Here is a 16,525-nt window from a genome sequence, read left to right on the forward strand (position 1 = left end):
TGGCACCCACAGACACTGACACCCGGACACGGGCTGACTGACAGACACCGACACCCCCGGATACAGACTGACTGACACCCACAGACACTGACACTCCCAGACACAGGCTGACACCCACAGACACTGACACACCCAGATACAGACTGACTGACAGACACTGACACTCACACCCACAGACACTGACACACCCGGACACTGACTCCCCTGGATACAGGCACCCCTGGATACAGACTGACTGACACACATAGACACTGACACCCGGACATGGACTGACTGACAGACACTGACACCCCCGGATACGGACTGACCCCCCCCCACACTAATACCCCAGACACAGACACCCACAGACACTGACACACCTGGACACAGACTGACTGACACCCAAAGATACTGACATCCCCGGACATGGTCTGACACCCACAGACACTGACACCCCGGACACAGACACTCACAGATACTGACACGAAGGCTGGATTACCCAATAGGCAGACTAATGCGGGGTTTTTTGGGAAATAATGTGGTATTTGATATTTCAAAAAAAGGATCGAAGTAGTCATCATGGGAAAAATCAGAACTTTGTTAGACTTCCTTACGCTCCACTACACACTCTTCCCCTGTTTTTCTGTTCTTGGGATTGTTGGAGCTTGTGGCTCAGTTTGACCCATTTTTAGCGGGCTATATCTCAAAATATGGGAATGCTGGCAAAGGTAAGCCATCATACTTATCCAAGACAATATGTGATGAACTCATTGGTCTAATGAGTGACAAAGTTCGTTCAGCTATTGTGGATGAAATAAGTACTGCTGGGTACTTCAGTTTATCTGTCCACTCTACACCTGATCTTTCACATATTGATCAATTGAGATATGTGTCTCCCACAGATGGAAAACCAGTTGACCAATTTATAACATTCCTCAATTTGAAAAGCCACAGGGGTGAAGAAATGGCAAATCAAGTACTGCATTATCTGTGCCAAGTTTGCAAAATAGATTTCTCAAAATGCAGAGGTCAGTCTTATGACAATGCTGCCAACATGTAAGGGCGTTATCAAGGATTGCAGAAGAAGCTTTTAGAACAGAACAAATATGCCATTGTGATGGGTTTTCTGGGTGCGAGCGCCCCCTCTCGGCCGAGCAGGGGGGTTCAGCAGACCCACCATCAGGTCTATGGCAAGGTTATGGGGTCCTCTCCTCTTGGGGATAGCCCCTCCTAGGGGTGGCGTTTACTTGCCTTGAGTTCCAGGGTCGGCCGACTTTTGCGTTCATGGGCGTACAAGTGAGGGTGGAGTAGTGTATCATAGAATCATAGAACTGGAAGAGACCTCAGAAGGTCTTCAAGTCCAGCCCCCTGCTCTAGGCAGGACCAATTCTAACTAAATCAACGTGGCCAGGGCTTTGTCAAGCCGAGACTTAAACACCTCTAGGGATGGAGACTCCACTACTTCCCTAGGTAACCCATCCCAGTGCTTCACCACCCTCCTAGTGAAATAGTTTTTCCTAATATCCAACCTGGACCTCTCCCACCACAACTTGAGACCATTGCTCCTTGTTCTGCCATCTGTCACTACTGAGAACAGCCTCTCTCCAGCCTCTTTGGAACCTCCCTTCAGGAAGCTGAAGGCTGCTATCAAATCCCCCCTCACTCTTTGCTTCTGCAGACTAAACAGACCCAAGTCCCTCAGCCTCTCCTCATAAGTCATATGCTCCAGCCCCCTAATCATTTTGGTTGCCCTCCGCTGGACCCTCTACAATGCGTCCACATCCTTTTTGTAGTGGGGGGCCCAGAACTGGACACAATACTCCAGATGCGGCCTCACCAAAGCCGAATAAAGGGGAATGATGACATCTCTGGATCTGCTGGCAGTGCTCCTCTTAATGCAACCTAATATGCCATCAGCCTTCTTGGCTACAAGGGCACACTGTTGACTCATATCTAGCTTCTCATCCACTGTAACCCCCAGGTCCTTTTCTGCAGAACTACTACTTAGCTGGTTGGTCCCCAGCTTGTAACAATGCTTGGGATTCTTCCATCCCAAGTGCAGGACTCTACACTTGTCCTTGTTGAACCTCATCAGATTTCTTGTGGCCCAATCCTCCAGTTTGTCTAAGTCATTCTGTACCCTATCTCTGCCCTTAAGTGTATCTACCTCTCCCCCCAGCTTAGTGTCATCCGCAAACTTGCTGAGGGTGCAATCCATCCCCTCATCCAGATCATTAATAAAGATATTGAACAAAACTGGTCCTAGAACCGAACCTTGGGGCACTCCACTAGAAACCGACCGCCATCCTGACATCGAGCCATTGATCACTACCTGCTGGGCCCAGCCTTCTAGCCATCTTTCTATCCATCTTACTGTCCATTTATCCAATCCACAATCCCTTAACTTGCTGGCAAGAATATTGTGGGAGACCGTATCAAAAGCCTTGCTAAAGTCAAGGTATATAACATCCACTGACTTCCCCATGTCCACCGAGCCAGTTACCTCTTCATAGAAGCTAATCAGATTGGTCAGGCACGACTTGCCCTTTGTGAATCCATGCTGACTATTCCTAATCACTTTCCTCTCATCCAAGTGCCTCAATATGGATTCCTTAAGGATCCCTTCCATGATTTTTCCAGGAACCGAGGTAAGACTGACCGGCCTATAGTTCCCTGGATCATCCTTCTTCCCTTTTTTGAAGATGGGCACTACATTTGCCTTTTTCCAGTCATCTGGGATTTCTCCCGATCTCCACGACTTTTCAAAGATAATAGCCAAAGGCTCCACAATGACATTTGCCAACTCCTTCAGTACCCTCGGATGCACTAAGTCCGGACCCATGGATTTATGTACATTTAGCTTTTCTAAATAGTTCCTAACCTGTTCTTTACCCACCACGGGCTGTCCATCTTCATCCCATCTTGCGTTGCTTGGCGCAGAAGTCCAGGAGCCGACCTTGTCCATGAATACAGAGGCAAAGAAAGCATTGAGTACTTCAGCTTTCCCCACATCATCTGTCACTAGGTTACCTCCTTCATCCATTAGGGGCCGCACACCCTCTCTGATCACCTTCTTCTTGTTAAAATGCCTGTAGAAACCTTTCTTGTTATCCTTCACATCCTTAGCCAGTCGCAATTCCATTTGCGCTTTCACCTTCCTGATAACCCCCCGGCATTCTCGAGTTATACCTTTAAACTGCTCCCTGGTCATTTGTCCAAGTTTCCACTCTTTGTAAGCTTCCTTTTTGTGCTTAAGTTCACCAAGGATTTCCCCTGTAAGCCAGTCCGGTCTCCTACCATGTTTGCCTCTCTTGCTACGCGTCGGGATGGTTTCTTTCTGTGCCTTCAATAAGGCTTCTTTAAAATACTGCCAGCTGTCCTGGACTCCTTTCCCCTTCATGTTAACATCCCAGGGGATTCTGTCCATCAGATCTCGGAGGGAGTCAAAATCTGCTTTTTTGAAGTCCAAGGTGTGTATTTTACTACTCTCTTTTCTTCCTTTGGTCAGGATCCTGAAATCTACCATCTCATGATCACTGCTTCCCAGGTTGTCACCCACCTCCACTTCCCCTATTAGTTCCTCCCTGTTTGTGAGCAGAAGGTCAAGCTGCACACGGCCCCTGGTCGGATCCTTCAGCACCTGTGTCAAGAAGTTATCCCCAACATTCTCCAAAAACTTCCTGGATTGCCTGTGTACTGCCGTATAGGTTTCCCAGCAGATGTCAGGTGTAGAGGAAAGGGGAGGGGGGAGCTGGGCCCACCCTCTCCACCGGGTCACAGCCTGGGGCCCAAAGTGCAGGGTTTAGTGCCCCCTGCACCACAGATGGGGTTAGTCCCGCAATGCATCTGCCCACAGGCGCCAGAAGCGCTCTTCCCTGGGCTGCTTCCTATCCCCTCCCCGGCTTCCAGACCTGCCGGTAGATCCTGGGGACTTAATCGTTCGCCGTTGTCCTTACAGTCGCTCAGACCCTGCAGCGTCCTGGCATTCTCCTGCTGATTCCTCCAGCGCGGGGGACTGTCCTGCCACTTAGGGTGGGATCGGAGGCTCCTTCCCCCTGAGCCACCTCGCTGCCTCCGTCCCAGCCGCTTTTCAAATGGCCCAGGTGAGGCCGCGGCCATACTGCGTCCCGCCCCTTGGCATCTTCACGCCCTAGGACGCAGGGCCGTGAGCTCAGAGCCCTGCCCTGAGGGCCTTCCCGGGCCCACGGCTTACGCGGCAGCCAACCGGCACGTGCCGGCGTGGTTCCACCTCGCTTCCTCCGAGATGGGGCACGCGGCGTCCTGCCATGCTTGATCTTGGCTGCGACAGGCTGGATGTGGCGAGCGTCGTCGCCCCTTGCTACGCCGCCCCGCCCCTCTGCCGGGGAAGTGGATGAGGGCCCTCCCAGGGGAGTACGGGTCCTGGCGAGCCCATCACCGCCATATTCATACCATGTGCTGCAGACTCTCTCAATCTTGTTGGCCGAAGTGCTGTTGATTGTTGTCCGGTGGCAGTAAGTTTTTTCTCAACAGTCCAGTTACTTTATACATTTTTCTCTGCCTCAACACACCGATGGGCAGTTCTTGAAACATATTTGGGCCATGATCGTGTGTTGAAATCTCTTTCTAATACTCGCTGGGAGGCTCATGCAGTGGCAACAAGTGCAATTCTGGAGTCCTACTCAAAGATTGCGTATGCATTAGAAAATATAGCTGAAGACCAATCACAAAAGGGAGAGACTATACGAGAGGCAGAAAACATTGCAGATAAGATGCAAGAACTAGAGTCTGTATTCACGTTGACCATGCGGAATGAAATTTGACACTTTTACCACACAATTCAAGCTCTCCAAGAAAAAGAATTGGATTTGAAAACATGTGCAGACCTCTGTCAGTCATTAGCAGACCACTTGCACACTTTGAGGAATGATTTCGAAAGATTTGAAGACATATCAAAAAGTATCTTGCCTGATACTAACTACAAAGAAGCCCAGTCCCGCAAACGAATCAGGAAAAAACAAGCAAATGATAGCGGTGTAACAGAAACAGTATTGAATCGTAGAGACAAATTTCACGTATCTACTTACTACGCTATAATTGATACACTTGAAGCTCATATGAAGAGGAGAGGTGAAGTGTACAAAGAAGTATCAAGTAGATTTTCTTTTCTAAACGATATGGACTTATCTGATGAACAATAATCACAAGGTTCCCAAAAGCTAGTTGACTCATACCCTGTTGACTTGAACATGAATCTCTGTGGAGAAGTACGGCAGATCCACTGTTATATGCACGCAAAGTTTAATGAAACAGGAAAAATGAAATTCAGTCACATTGATCTTCATGACACAATATTGAAAGACGGAATACAATGTGTATTTCCAAATGTAGAGATCGCACTACATATTTTTTTAACATTGATGATTACTAACTGCTCCACAGAATGCTCTTTTTCTCAGCTGAAAAGAATAAAAAACCCTCAGAGAACAACAATGTGTCAGGACAGACTTGATTCACTTTCCCTATTGTGTATGGAAGCGGACATGCTTCATTGAGTCAGCTTCGATTAACTTATCCAGAATTTTGCAATCAGAAAATCTAGAAAGCAGCTATTTTAATTTCAGTATACATGTAAGTTTTGTGTCATTTCGAAAAATAAAATTTTATTTTACGGTATAGTATTGTTTTTATTTTGAATTACATATGGGGGGGTACCATAATCTTTAAAGTGCTTAGGGCCTCTAAAGGTCTGACACCCACAGACACTGACACCCTGGACACATACACCTACAGAAACTGACAACCCCGGACACAGACTGACATCCACAGGCACTGACACCCTGGATATGGATTGATATACCAGGATACCACAGATACTGACACACTCAGACAGTGACACATCCGAACACTAACTGACACCCAGACATTGACTGACACTCACTGACACACCCAGACACAGACTGACTGACACCCACAAATACTGACACACCCAGGCACAGACTGACACTCACAGACACTGACACACCCGGACACAGACTGACACCCACAGACACTGATACCCAGAACTGACTGATACTCCTGGACACAGACTGATTAACACCCCCAGACACTGGCACCTCTGGACACAGACTGACACCCACAGACACTGACACCTGGACACAAACTAACTGACAGCCCTGGACATGGACTAACTGATACTCCCAGACACAGACTGACTGAAACCTCCGGACACGGACTGACATCCCCAAACACAGACGCCCCCAGACACTAACACCCTCAGACACGGATTGACTGACATCCCTGGACATGGATTGACTGACACCCACAAACACTAATACCCCTGGACACAGACTGACTGACACCCCTGGACACTGACACCCCCGGACACGATTAACACCTATAGACACTGACAACCCTGGACATGGACTAACTGAAACCCCCAGGCACTGACATCCCCAGATATGGATTGACTGACACCCACAGACACTGACACCCCTGGATACGGACTGACTGACACCCAAAAACACTGACACCCCTGGACACGGACTGAGTGACACCTTCAGACACTGGCACCCCCAGACACAGACTGACTGACACCTATAGACATTGACACCCCTGGACACGGAATGACACCCAAAGACACTGACACCCCTGGACACAGACACCCCTGGACATGGACTGACACCCAAAGACACTGACACCCCTGGACATGGACTGACACCCCCAGACACTGTCACCCCTGGATATGGATTGACACACTCAGACAGTGACACCCAGACATTGACTGACACCCAGAGACACAGATATTCAGAGACACTGACACACCCTTCTAGACACTGATTGACACCCATATATTGACACATATGCAAAAACTGTTACCCAGAGACAGTGAAACAGCCTGACACTCACAAATACTGCACCAAGAGGTACACAGAGGCACTGACACACACAAAAATGTTAATACACATAAACTAACATACTGACACATGGGCACACTGGCGTGCACAAAGACAGTGACACAGAGAGACACTGACACACACAGAGACACACGTCCACATGAGCTGGTATACACTGTTGACACTCCATCTCTCACACGGTAACACACGCATGCGCACATGTACAGTCACATACATAACATCCACTGACACACTCACATGTGCATGGACTCCCTTAGCCACACAGATGCATGGACACACATCTACAGATTCTACTGACACATACTCACACGTGCACAGACACCCATTTTCACTTTGTAGACACACCCGTACATAGGCTTACACACCCACCCACAGACACAAATAGCTCATTGACACACACAGGGAGCCATGGGGAACAGAGCCTCCGGTGCAGGTAGACAGCGCTCTCCAGCTGACAAGTGGCTGCCCGGTCTGTGAGTCATGTCTTGGTGAGCCGGGCTGAGTGGAAGCCATCCACAAACCCTGGGGAGCACTAGCAGGAGACAGCAGGGCCAGGGCCGGGTAGGGGAAAGACCATGTGATCAACTCAGCCCCACGCACCTCTGCAAAACCCATCTGGCTTCCTGCTTGAATCTGGCTGAGCAGCAATTTCCAGTGGCCATAACCCAGCAGGGCTGACTCTGGGCCAAGGGGTGTCAAGTGACTGTATGAACAGGCACGGTGCAAACGCCGCCCCTCCCCCAGGCCAGGACTAACCATCCGCACAACCCCCTGCTCCAGCCCGCTCGCCCCTGCAGAACGCACTGGCTGCCGCTGCGTGGGGCTCCTGGGGAATGCGAAGGGAGTCTGCAGAGCTCATCTCCTCTGAGGAGAAACCACCGGCTCCTCTTTGCTTGGCAGGAGGCACAGGAGCCCCTGCCGTCGGGGGGGGGGGGGGGGGGAACCAGTGAGATCTGCCACAAAAGCCTGAGCGCAAGAGTGAGCGGGAGGGAGAAAGAGCAGCCAGGCGCTGAACCAGAATCCCAGGGGCTGTGCTGCAGAATGCGCTGGGCAAGGAAAATGCTGCCCGTCTGCCTTCTCCTTGCTGCCGGGTGTCTGCCGGGGAGCCTGTCGCAGGAGGCCAGGACCGGGGAGCCGAGGAAGCCGTTCTTTGAAAGGGTCAGGAGACTCGAGGAGCAGGCAAGTATCCCCGACTCTGCTATTGGACCGACTGGGTCAAATCCCTCTTCCTCCAAAGGGTGTCTGATCGCGGCGGGGCTACCCGGGCATTCCGACTGTACCTGGCTCACCAGCCATCCCAGCTCTGTAACTGAGCTGTACAAGCATTTGGGTGTAATATGCCGGGATGGCCAAACTTCCTGACCCTCCGAGCCACCTACGAGAATCGTCAGAAGTTTGAGAGCTGGGTGTGCATGCTGGGGCGGAGGGCTTCTGCCCTGTAGCAGGCTGGTGGGGCTAGAGGTTCTGCCCCGCAGGCACCTTCTGCGAGGCAGAAGCCTGGAGACCCCCCTTCCTGCAGGGCAGAAGCCCCTAATCCCACCATCCTGCCACAGGGTAGACGCCCTGAGATCCCTGGCCCAGTGGTAGGCGGAAAATCGGGGGACATGGAAGGTCCCTGGTTCCAAGCTGCAGTCAACAGGAGCTGACCACAGCCAAAGCAACCACGGTGACAAGCCCCTTGTGAAAGCTGAACCCGTAATGCTCATGTCTCAGTTTTCCCAGAGTCCCTGGGGGCGGGTTGGTGATGGGTTGATTAGCCAGCGTTTGGCAGCCCTGCCCAGAAAGGACCCCTGATCTAAGTGGTGGGAATCACTCCGGTTTCTGGGTGTTTTGCAGTTTCGCCGGTTTCAGGAGGTGACCCTGCGACACCTCCAGGGGATCGCCGGGAACTACAACATTTCCTACAACATCGACACTCGGTTCCGGCACCTGGCGGCTCAGCACGACACCGTCACAGCTGCCCTCAATGCCTCGCACGCCGCCCTGCAGGAGGACCTGGGCCCTATGAAAACCTGGATGAAGAAGCTACAGAAAAGAACCAAGAAGTTGGCTTCCAAGCTCTCGTCTCTGGCTGGGTCCCTGGGCGACAGCCGCAAGCAGAGCTCCGGGGAGAGACTCCAGCAGAGCGCCCTCCTGTCCAACCTGACTCTGCAGACCGCCGGCCACACGGCAGAGCTCGCCGCCCTGCGTGCCAGCAGCAACACCCTGCAGAGCCAGCTGGAGAGCCTGCAGGAGGCCAGCAGGAGCCAGGGAACCCAGATGGAGGTGCTGGAGCAGCGGCTAAAGCACATGCTGCACAAGGAGGCCCTGGCATCTGGGCACCAGAAGCTGGCCACAGCCCAGGAACTGAACCAGACGCCCCAGGACAAGCAGCCGGAGGCAGGGGGGAGCCAGGGCCCCGGCGTGAAGCTGAAGGCCAAGCGCAGGCAAAGGAAGAAGCTCCTGGCCCAGCAGCTCCTGGCCCAGGCTGCAAACAGGGGGCTGCAGAGCAGCCTGGCCCGTGGCAGTCAGACCCCCGGCCCAGAGACACCCACCATGCCTGAGCCACAAGCTGCCAGGCCACCGCCCCGCAGCACGACCCAGATCTCCTACGAGCCGCTGTGGCCACCAGCACCCGAGAACCTAGGCACACGTATGTAGGGCTGGTTCCGTTCTCCTGCCGCCCCGGAGGAGGTTATCCTAGGCCTGCCCTTTGACTTGGTTTCTCATGACCCAGTTTGAAAATTGTGACCCAGCGTAATTGACTAGAGTGTGGACTCTGGGCGGGGCTGAGGACGGAGCTTTGGGGAATATGAGGGGGCTCCGGCTTTGGGGGGGTCAGGGCTGGGGCAGGAGGGGCTGACCTAGAGCAGCTCCCGGCCAGCGGTTGCAGGGGGGCCAAGGCAGCTTCCTGCCTCTCCAGCAACCACAGCCCATGCTGCTCCCCAGAAGCGGCCGGCAGCAGGTACCCGGAGCTAGTTCTGGGACAGGGGCAGTGCGCAGAGCCCTGGGTGCTTTCCCCCGCCCACCTAGGAGCCGGGCCTGCCGCCGGCCGCTTCTGGGGCGCAGCACAGTCTGCGGTGCCGGGACAGGCAGGGAGCTGCCTTAGCCCCCTGCCGCTCACCTGATCCCCCGCAGCAACCAGCCCCAGCGCCCGCCCAGAACTGGGTCGCACCCATCGTGTGAAACCCACTGGGGTGGGGGCAGCCCCGGAGTCGTGTTGCCAAACATCTTCCATTCTCCAGGGTCCATGGCAGAAAAGCTCAGTGGAGGGGATGGTCTCATCCAGGCCACCTGCCCAGGGAGCTGAGTCCCTCAGCTGTGCGCCCCCACCATCCCGGAGTGGGGAGCCCAGAGGGAGCTCAGGGGGGCTGTGGGGGAGGGGTGCGTAGCAGCTGCAGCAGCAGGGCTGGCGGGGGAGGAGGCTCAGGGGTCTCCCCAGCAAGGTTGCTGTGGGGACTCTCTGTGGAAGCCCAGCGCAGGCTGGCTCTGGAAGGGGGATCCGTACAAGCTGCTCTCTGGGCCTATCCGAACCCTGCTCTGCTCGGGGGGGCTGGACAAGAGACGGTGCGAATTCCCCCTCCTCAGACCCTCCCCGTCTTGGATCCCCTCCGGGGCTCTGAGATCTCTGTTAATCCCCACTTCTCCCTCCCCCGTCCGCACCTTGGGCTCAGCCCCTGCTCTCCCGCCCTGTCCTGGCTCCTTCCCCTCGATGGACACGCCCCACATGGGATGCCCATCCACCAACACCCCCCCGAGCTCCCTCCTCTGACTCCTTTCTCTTCTCCTTGCGAAGCGCCTGGAGCAGGGTCTTTGCTGTTCCTGCGTCACCTCCAGGGCTCTGTGAATTCCTCGTCCTCCTCCTGCCTGATCTCCCTGCGGCCGCCAGCGCTCGGGTCCTCCCCCGGCTCCCCCTTGTCTCCTGCATCAAGTTTCAACATCTTGTCCAGGCCTTCGAGGCCCTTCCAGAAGCAGATGCCCCTGGCAGGCTGGGGCCCTGGTGCCAGCTCCCCCCAGCCCCGTGCTCTCCGGCCCCACGGCCTCGCCAGCATCCAACAGGGCCGGGACATAGACCCAGCTCAGGCGGCTTTCCAGAGGAAGGGAGGTGACGGGTTCATTGAGACCCTCAGACTGGGGGCCTGACTCTCTCTAGCTAATACAGCATCAGCGTCAGTCAGACCCGAGCAGGCTGGAGCGACTGTCGAGCAGCCGCTGGGTGGCGCTGTTGTTTAACCCAGCCTTCTCCAGCCCCAGCAGGCCTCGGCTGCTGTATTTACCTGCACCCCGCAGGTAGGGGCGCTTACAGCTAGTGCCTGCAGGGGGAGGGGCACAAGGCACCCCATTTAGCAAGCAGAATTTTGGCAGGGGTACGGGGGGTGCACCTCCCGAGTGCTACCACAAGCCACCTATGCCCCGGGCTGATTTGTCGGCATCACGGGGCAGCTGGAAGGACTCAGCGCTGCTGAGAACCTGGCCGTTCGCCTCCCTGTGCCTCAGGATCCCGGGGGCCACGGGGAGGGTGATCCCGAGGTGCCTGGGGGTGCCTACAGCCCTACATGCTGTGCTCACGGGGGGCCCCCTGGCAGAGGCACTAGGGGTTACTGTCAGGGTGGGGCGGGGGGAACCTGCCTGGGCTGCCGGAAGGGCAGGAGGCCGGTCCCGCCTCACAGCCCCGTGTGCTCGGAGCAGGCCGTGACCGTCGCTCTCTCCCCTCCGCAGTCTGCAACGTGGGTTCCATGCTGCTTTTCCCCAACGCCTCCACGGAGAACTTCGCCGCCTTCGGCCAGGCCTTCCGGACCGGCCTGCACGAGCTGTCGGCCTGCGGCTGGGTGAGCACCCCCGCTCGCTCCCTGGGCACCATCCTCTCCTACGCCACGGAGGAGAACGACAACAAGCTGGTCCTGCACGGCCGGAACACGGCCCCCCCGGGGGCCATCCACTTCGTCATCGGCGACCCGGCCTTCCGGGAGCTGCCGGTCGGGCGGCTGCTGGACGGCCGATGGCACCACGTGTGTGTCATCTGGTCCTCCCTCCAGGGCAAGTTCTGGTTCTACGTGGACAGGAGACTGGCGGCTCTGGGCTCCCGCTTCCAGGAGGGCTACGAGATCCCCCCCGGCGGGTCGCTCATTCTGGGTCAGGAGCAGGACATGGTGGGGGGCGGCTTTGACCCCTCGGAAGCCTTTGTGGGGCGCCTGGCCGGCTTTGCCATCTGGGACCGGGCTCTGACGCCCGGGGAGGTGTCCAGCATAGCCACGGGGAAGGGGCTGCCCCGGGGGGTCATCCTGAGCCTGGCTGATGTCTCCTCTCTCAATGGATGGGTGCAGAAAGTGAACTGCACCTGCCTGGAACACTGTGTGTAAATCAAACCCACCCCCCCTCCCGGGGCTGCCACAGGCCTGAGCAGCCCGGACACCGGGCAGCTACCAACAGCGGCTTGTGGTACCTGCCAGCCAGAACACTTCTCCCGCCTGCTCAGTGGGCCCAAAGCCCTTTTCTCCATCGGATGAGGGCTGAGGGGCGTTACGAGCGGCAAACCCCCATCCCCCGAGGCTTTCCATGCCGATCGGGTGGAAACGTCATCAGGTGATTGCTCGTGCCCCCTCGCCGAGGCCAGAAATCAAGGCGGCTCTCTCGAGTGCTGAGCGGTCTGGATCCAAAGGGCGAAGCAGCCAGAGGCCAGCTCGTGTCAACACGTCACCTCCGCATGGAGTCGCCTTTCCCAAACCCTGCACAGGGAGCCAGCAATCGCGGCCCCTCCACCCGTGAAATGCAGCCACCTCTGGGGAGGATGCGGGGAGAGGCTTGGTAGCCATTTAACAGTGCCCGGCGGTGCCACGCACCAGATTAGGACAGGCGAGGAAAGCCTCCGACGGGATGTAGGTAGATAGAAAGGGACGCAGCCACCCTGCCCTTAATACCCGGCCACGGTCAGATCTTATTCCTATGTCTCCTTCAGGAGCCAGCCCTGTACTATGCTGCGGGACGGGTGTGGCCCACAGGTGGAGGGAAGTGGGCCGTCTGCTGCAACTCTCACTTCTGATCACTCCCACTTTCCCAGGAAGGGTTCCCCTCTGAGTACCAAGCTCAGCAACCCCCCCCGCCCCCCGGAGCTGACATCAACCCCAGGCGCTGTAGCTGCAGATAAGTGCAGCAGCCCCTGGGAAAGGCGCTTGGATTATAATAGGAAAACCGGCTGTTTCCAGCCGGACAGTTGCACTGCGCTTTCACGGTGAAATGCCCATGAATGGAACTTGCCTTTGACAGCTAATTCTTCCCAGCAGAGCCCAGGGAGGGGATGGGCAGGGGAAGGAGGCCCTGGGAACGCAGTGCAGCCTGCAGTCTAGGCTGGTCAATTTCAGCTGTGCCGCCTCCAGCCCCAGACGATGTGTACCCAGGTCACAGAGGCTCACGCTTACGCTTGCCATGGCTCTGGGCTTGATGAGTAACTCGAGGAACAATTCCAAAGCAGAACCCTTCTCCTAAGCTTTCTCCCCAGGCTGGATCGGTCCTAGGCCTCCTTCAGGACCTCTCTGGCTTTGCCCTGAGTTCCCTCTCTCTAGGGCAGGGGTGGGCAATAAGTGGCCCGTAGGCCGGATGTGATTTGCCAGGATTAGCCCTCACGGGCAGCCAGATGCTTTATTGACCTGAACGTCTGTAGGTCCTGCCGGTTGCAGCTTCTCCTGGCTCTGGTTCTCCACTCCCAGCCAATGGGGCTGCAGGAATTGGTGGCCCAGTCCACGCCACTTCCCATAGCTCCCATTGGCCAGGAACGGTGAACGTGGCCAATGGGAGCTGCGAGCCGCCGTACCTGCGGACACTCAGATAAACAAAGCATGTGGCGGCCCGCCAGGAGCTAACCCTGGCAAATTGTGTCCGGCCCGCAGGCCACTTAGTGCCCACCCCTGCCCTAGAGGGCCACCCCCACACCTCAGAGTCCAGTGAAATTCAAACACAGCATGTGCCCAACTCGCGCAGGGCTCTCGCATGGCTAACGGGGTGAGTCAGCAGAAGAACCCTGCCTCTTTGTTCAGCCCTAGCCCAGGCTGCGTCCCCCTCTGCTTCCAAACCACCAGATCAAACAGCCTTGAGCTAATGTGTGAGAGTGGGATGGTGCCTTCCCCTGGCCCGGCTCTTCCTCTGAAACAGCTGCAAGTCTAAAGCTAAGTGGTGCCGTGTCTCCCTGTACACGCGGCCTGTGTCCTGTGTCTGGGATCTGGCGACGTTTCAAATAAAGAAGGAAACAACCCAATGGGTCTGTGTGTGAAGTGCAAACTGCCCATGCGAACAGCACAAATGGGGACAGGTAGGGAGCTTTTAAAGATGATTTCAGCTCAAACAGGCCAGCATCAGCCTGACATTTCGTCAGTTTCAGATAATGATGCCGAAAGCCTTTCGGGTCCAGCCCCTGCTGACCCACAGGCTTTTGCAGCCAGGTCTTTTCCGTGTTAAAAGGAATTGTTTTCTCCTGGAACAGATGAAAATCTCACCCTGGCAGTCCAGGAAACTGACTAGCCTGGCATGGTGAAATCAACGATGCACAAAGTGCTGGCAAATGGGCACTGTAAACCAGATCTGGAAAAGAGAGCAAAGCCTCATTCCTGGCCAATCTCTCACCATTACAGTGCCATGAGCTGCCACTTCTCACAAACAAGTGAACCAGGCAAGAGGAAAGTGGTGGCTGTAAGATGAACACGTCCCCATCTGAGGTGCTGTTAGTAACACGCCCCCGGGCACAGACCGTGTCCCTTTCACTCACGTTTACAAGCTTGAGGGTTATTTTATTCCCAAAATCAAAGGGCCAGACATCATCTACAGCACAGCCAGAGCTCCACAGCCAAGGCTCCATCCTGCAAGGTGCTGGGTCCCTTTATCGCCCCTGGATGTCAGTGGGAAGCGACGGCACCGCCAGGAATCGCTCAGCACTGTGCAGAACCAAAGTCGAAGCCAGGAGGGTGCGGGTCAAGTGCCTGTCAGTGACATGAGTCATGGATGTGTCTGCCACGGGAGAAGATCATCAGGATGGAAACAGGCAGCAGTGACTGGGAATGACCCAAAAGACTTGAGGCTTTTAGTCACCGTCCCTCTGGCTCAGCCCCGCTTCTCGCCTCTTTCTCTCTCTCCTCAGTGGCACTAGCCAGCTCCAGGTTTCTTCTTCGGGGTTTCCAGGCTCTCAGCTCCACGGAGAACTGCAGAACTGGGGGTCCAGTGCTGGAGGTCCCAGGGCTCCCCTGTGCCCCATTCCACTGTGGGGAGCCTGGCTGAGCAAGGAGCCTTGCTAGCCCTAAGACCCCTGGCTCCAGTTGAGCTCCCAGGGATGGCTTGGACCCTGCTATGGAGAAAAAAGCCGCAATCAGGGGGCTCAGGGCTGGCGGGTGGACTCCCCTCTGTGTGGCAGAGACCCTGAGCAGTCTTCAGAGCAGGTCCGGGTCACCGGCTGCATGGGGAGTCACCGGGCCCTGCGCCCCCATCCACTGTCAGCCAGCAGGGGAATAGAGAGGGTTTATTAGTCGACAGGGACACCGCGTAGAACAGACTTGTCAGCACAGGATCCAGAAGCAGCCAGTACAATCCATCTTGTGGAGAGGGGCCCCAGAGCTAGGGGCCCTAACCCCCTCCCTCTGCCCTGAGCCCACCAGTCACCCGCATGCCTAACAGCCTGGTCCGAACCCCTCCTCCGGCCTTTGTCCTTCTTCCAGGTGTCATCTGGCTGCACCCTCTCCTGGTTCAGGTTATGAAGGTGCATTGATCTGGGGTAGCCTCCTTCAGTGGGAGTCACACCTGCAATTCCCATCACCCTCTAGGTACTGGAGCAGTGCTCTGGGGAAACCGAGGCACACACATGGCATTACTATAGGACAGTAGAACTCCCACGCAGCTTAACAAGGTAAACACAATTCCCACTTTGTCACAGGCTGCCGGGTCAGAGCTGTGGGCTCTGGAACCCGGAATGGAAGCAGCCTGCTGGGAAGTCATCTGGAAAGCTGTCCCTGTTTTGGTGAGAGGGCTGTAGACCCTGTAATGAGTTGGACAGAACATTTTGCTCCCTCGGGCTGGTGTTTTGCAACAAAAGTGTCGTACGTTTTGGCAGAAAATTGTCAACTAGCCCGGCTGTTACTAAGTGCAAGCGGCTTGTCTGGATCGAAAGGGCCTGGTTTCCATCTCTGTGGCCATGGCTCATTATAGTGTTTCCTTCCTCTCCTCTGCCTTCCTCCCTGTGCCTCTCAGTTCCTCTCCCTTGGCCGTTGGTTTGGTTTTTGGACGGTGTATTATCTAACTCCGCCAGGCGCTCAGGGTCAGTGGAGATACTGCACCAAGCACATTTGTATTGAACCCTATTGCAGAGGATGCAGGAGAAAACAGTTGGGATCATTTAACATCCCTGCTCGTCCAAGACCTGACCTGACTTGTACCGTCAAGCAGAGTCAAGGAGAAGGGTCAAGTTCCCCCAACTCCTTCAACTCTTCCAGCCAAGAGTATTTTCTTTAGCCCTAGTTCTGTGTGCTCTGCCCTTGGCGTGCCCTAGCAATTGCTTTCTGCTGGATTCACTGCAGATCGGGTCTCGGATTGCCGCACTGTATTAACGGATCAGGCGCCGCCCGGGGGCTGTACGGCTGTTTAAGTTCTGTGGTCCTGGTTCTGAGCTCAGTGACACCAGGATGAATCTGGGGTAA

General features: G+C 55.5%; 1 protein-coding gene across 2 annotated transcripts; it reads left to right on the top strand.

Annotated features, from left to right (window-relative positions):
* Window positions 1–7,842: 7,842 nt before the first annotated feature.
* PTX4 (pentraxin 4) lies at window positions 7,843–14,145 on the top strand. 2 transcript variants are annotated; one of them, XM_075899146.1, is made up of 4 exons: window positions 7,843–8,054; window positions 8,712–9,507; window positions 10,651–10,750; window positions 11,574–12,150. In XM_075899146.1, exons 1-4 carry the CDS (start codon window positions 7,917–7,919, stop codon window positions 12,019–12,021), a joined length of 1,482 nt encoding a protein of 493 aa, XP_075755261.1. In that variant the 5' UTR covers window positions 7,843–7,916; the 3' UTR covers window positions 12,022–12,150. The 2 variants fall into 2 exon arrangements, with proteins under 2 accessions (XP_075755261.1, XP_006130647.2); XM_006130585.4 differs by lacking the exon at window positions 10,651–10,750 and having other exon boundaries at window positions 11,574–14,145.
* The last annotated feature ends 2,380 nt before the right edge of the window (window positions 14,146–16,525 follow it).

Source organism: Pelodiscus sinensis, chromosome 16 (assembly GCF_049634645.1).
Source record: "Pelodiscus sinensis isolate JC-2024 chromosome 16, ASM4963464v1, whole genome shotgun sequence".
Lineage (NCBI taxonomy): Eukaryota > Metazoa > Chordata > Testudines > Trionychidae > Pelodiscus > Pelodiscus sinensis.

What these genes read in the sequence shown, in the direction of transcription:
- PTX4 (XM_006130585.4), top strand. Translation starts at nt 7,917, where the DNA reads ATGCGCTGGGCAAGGAAAATGCTGCCCGTCTGCCTTCTCCTTGCTGCC. An exon ending in TCAGGAGACTCGAGGAGCAG is followed by an intron (nt 8,055 to 8,711) that starts GCAAGTATCCCC and finishes GGTGTTTTGCAG; the next exon opens with TTTCGCCGGTTTCAGGAGGT. An exon ending in ACCCGAGAACCTAGGCACAC is followed by an intron (nt 9,508 to 11,573) that starts GTATGTAGGGCT and finishes TCCCCTCCGCAG; the next exon opens with TCTGCAACGTGGGTTCCATG.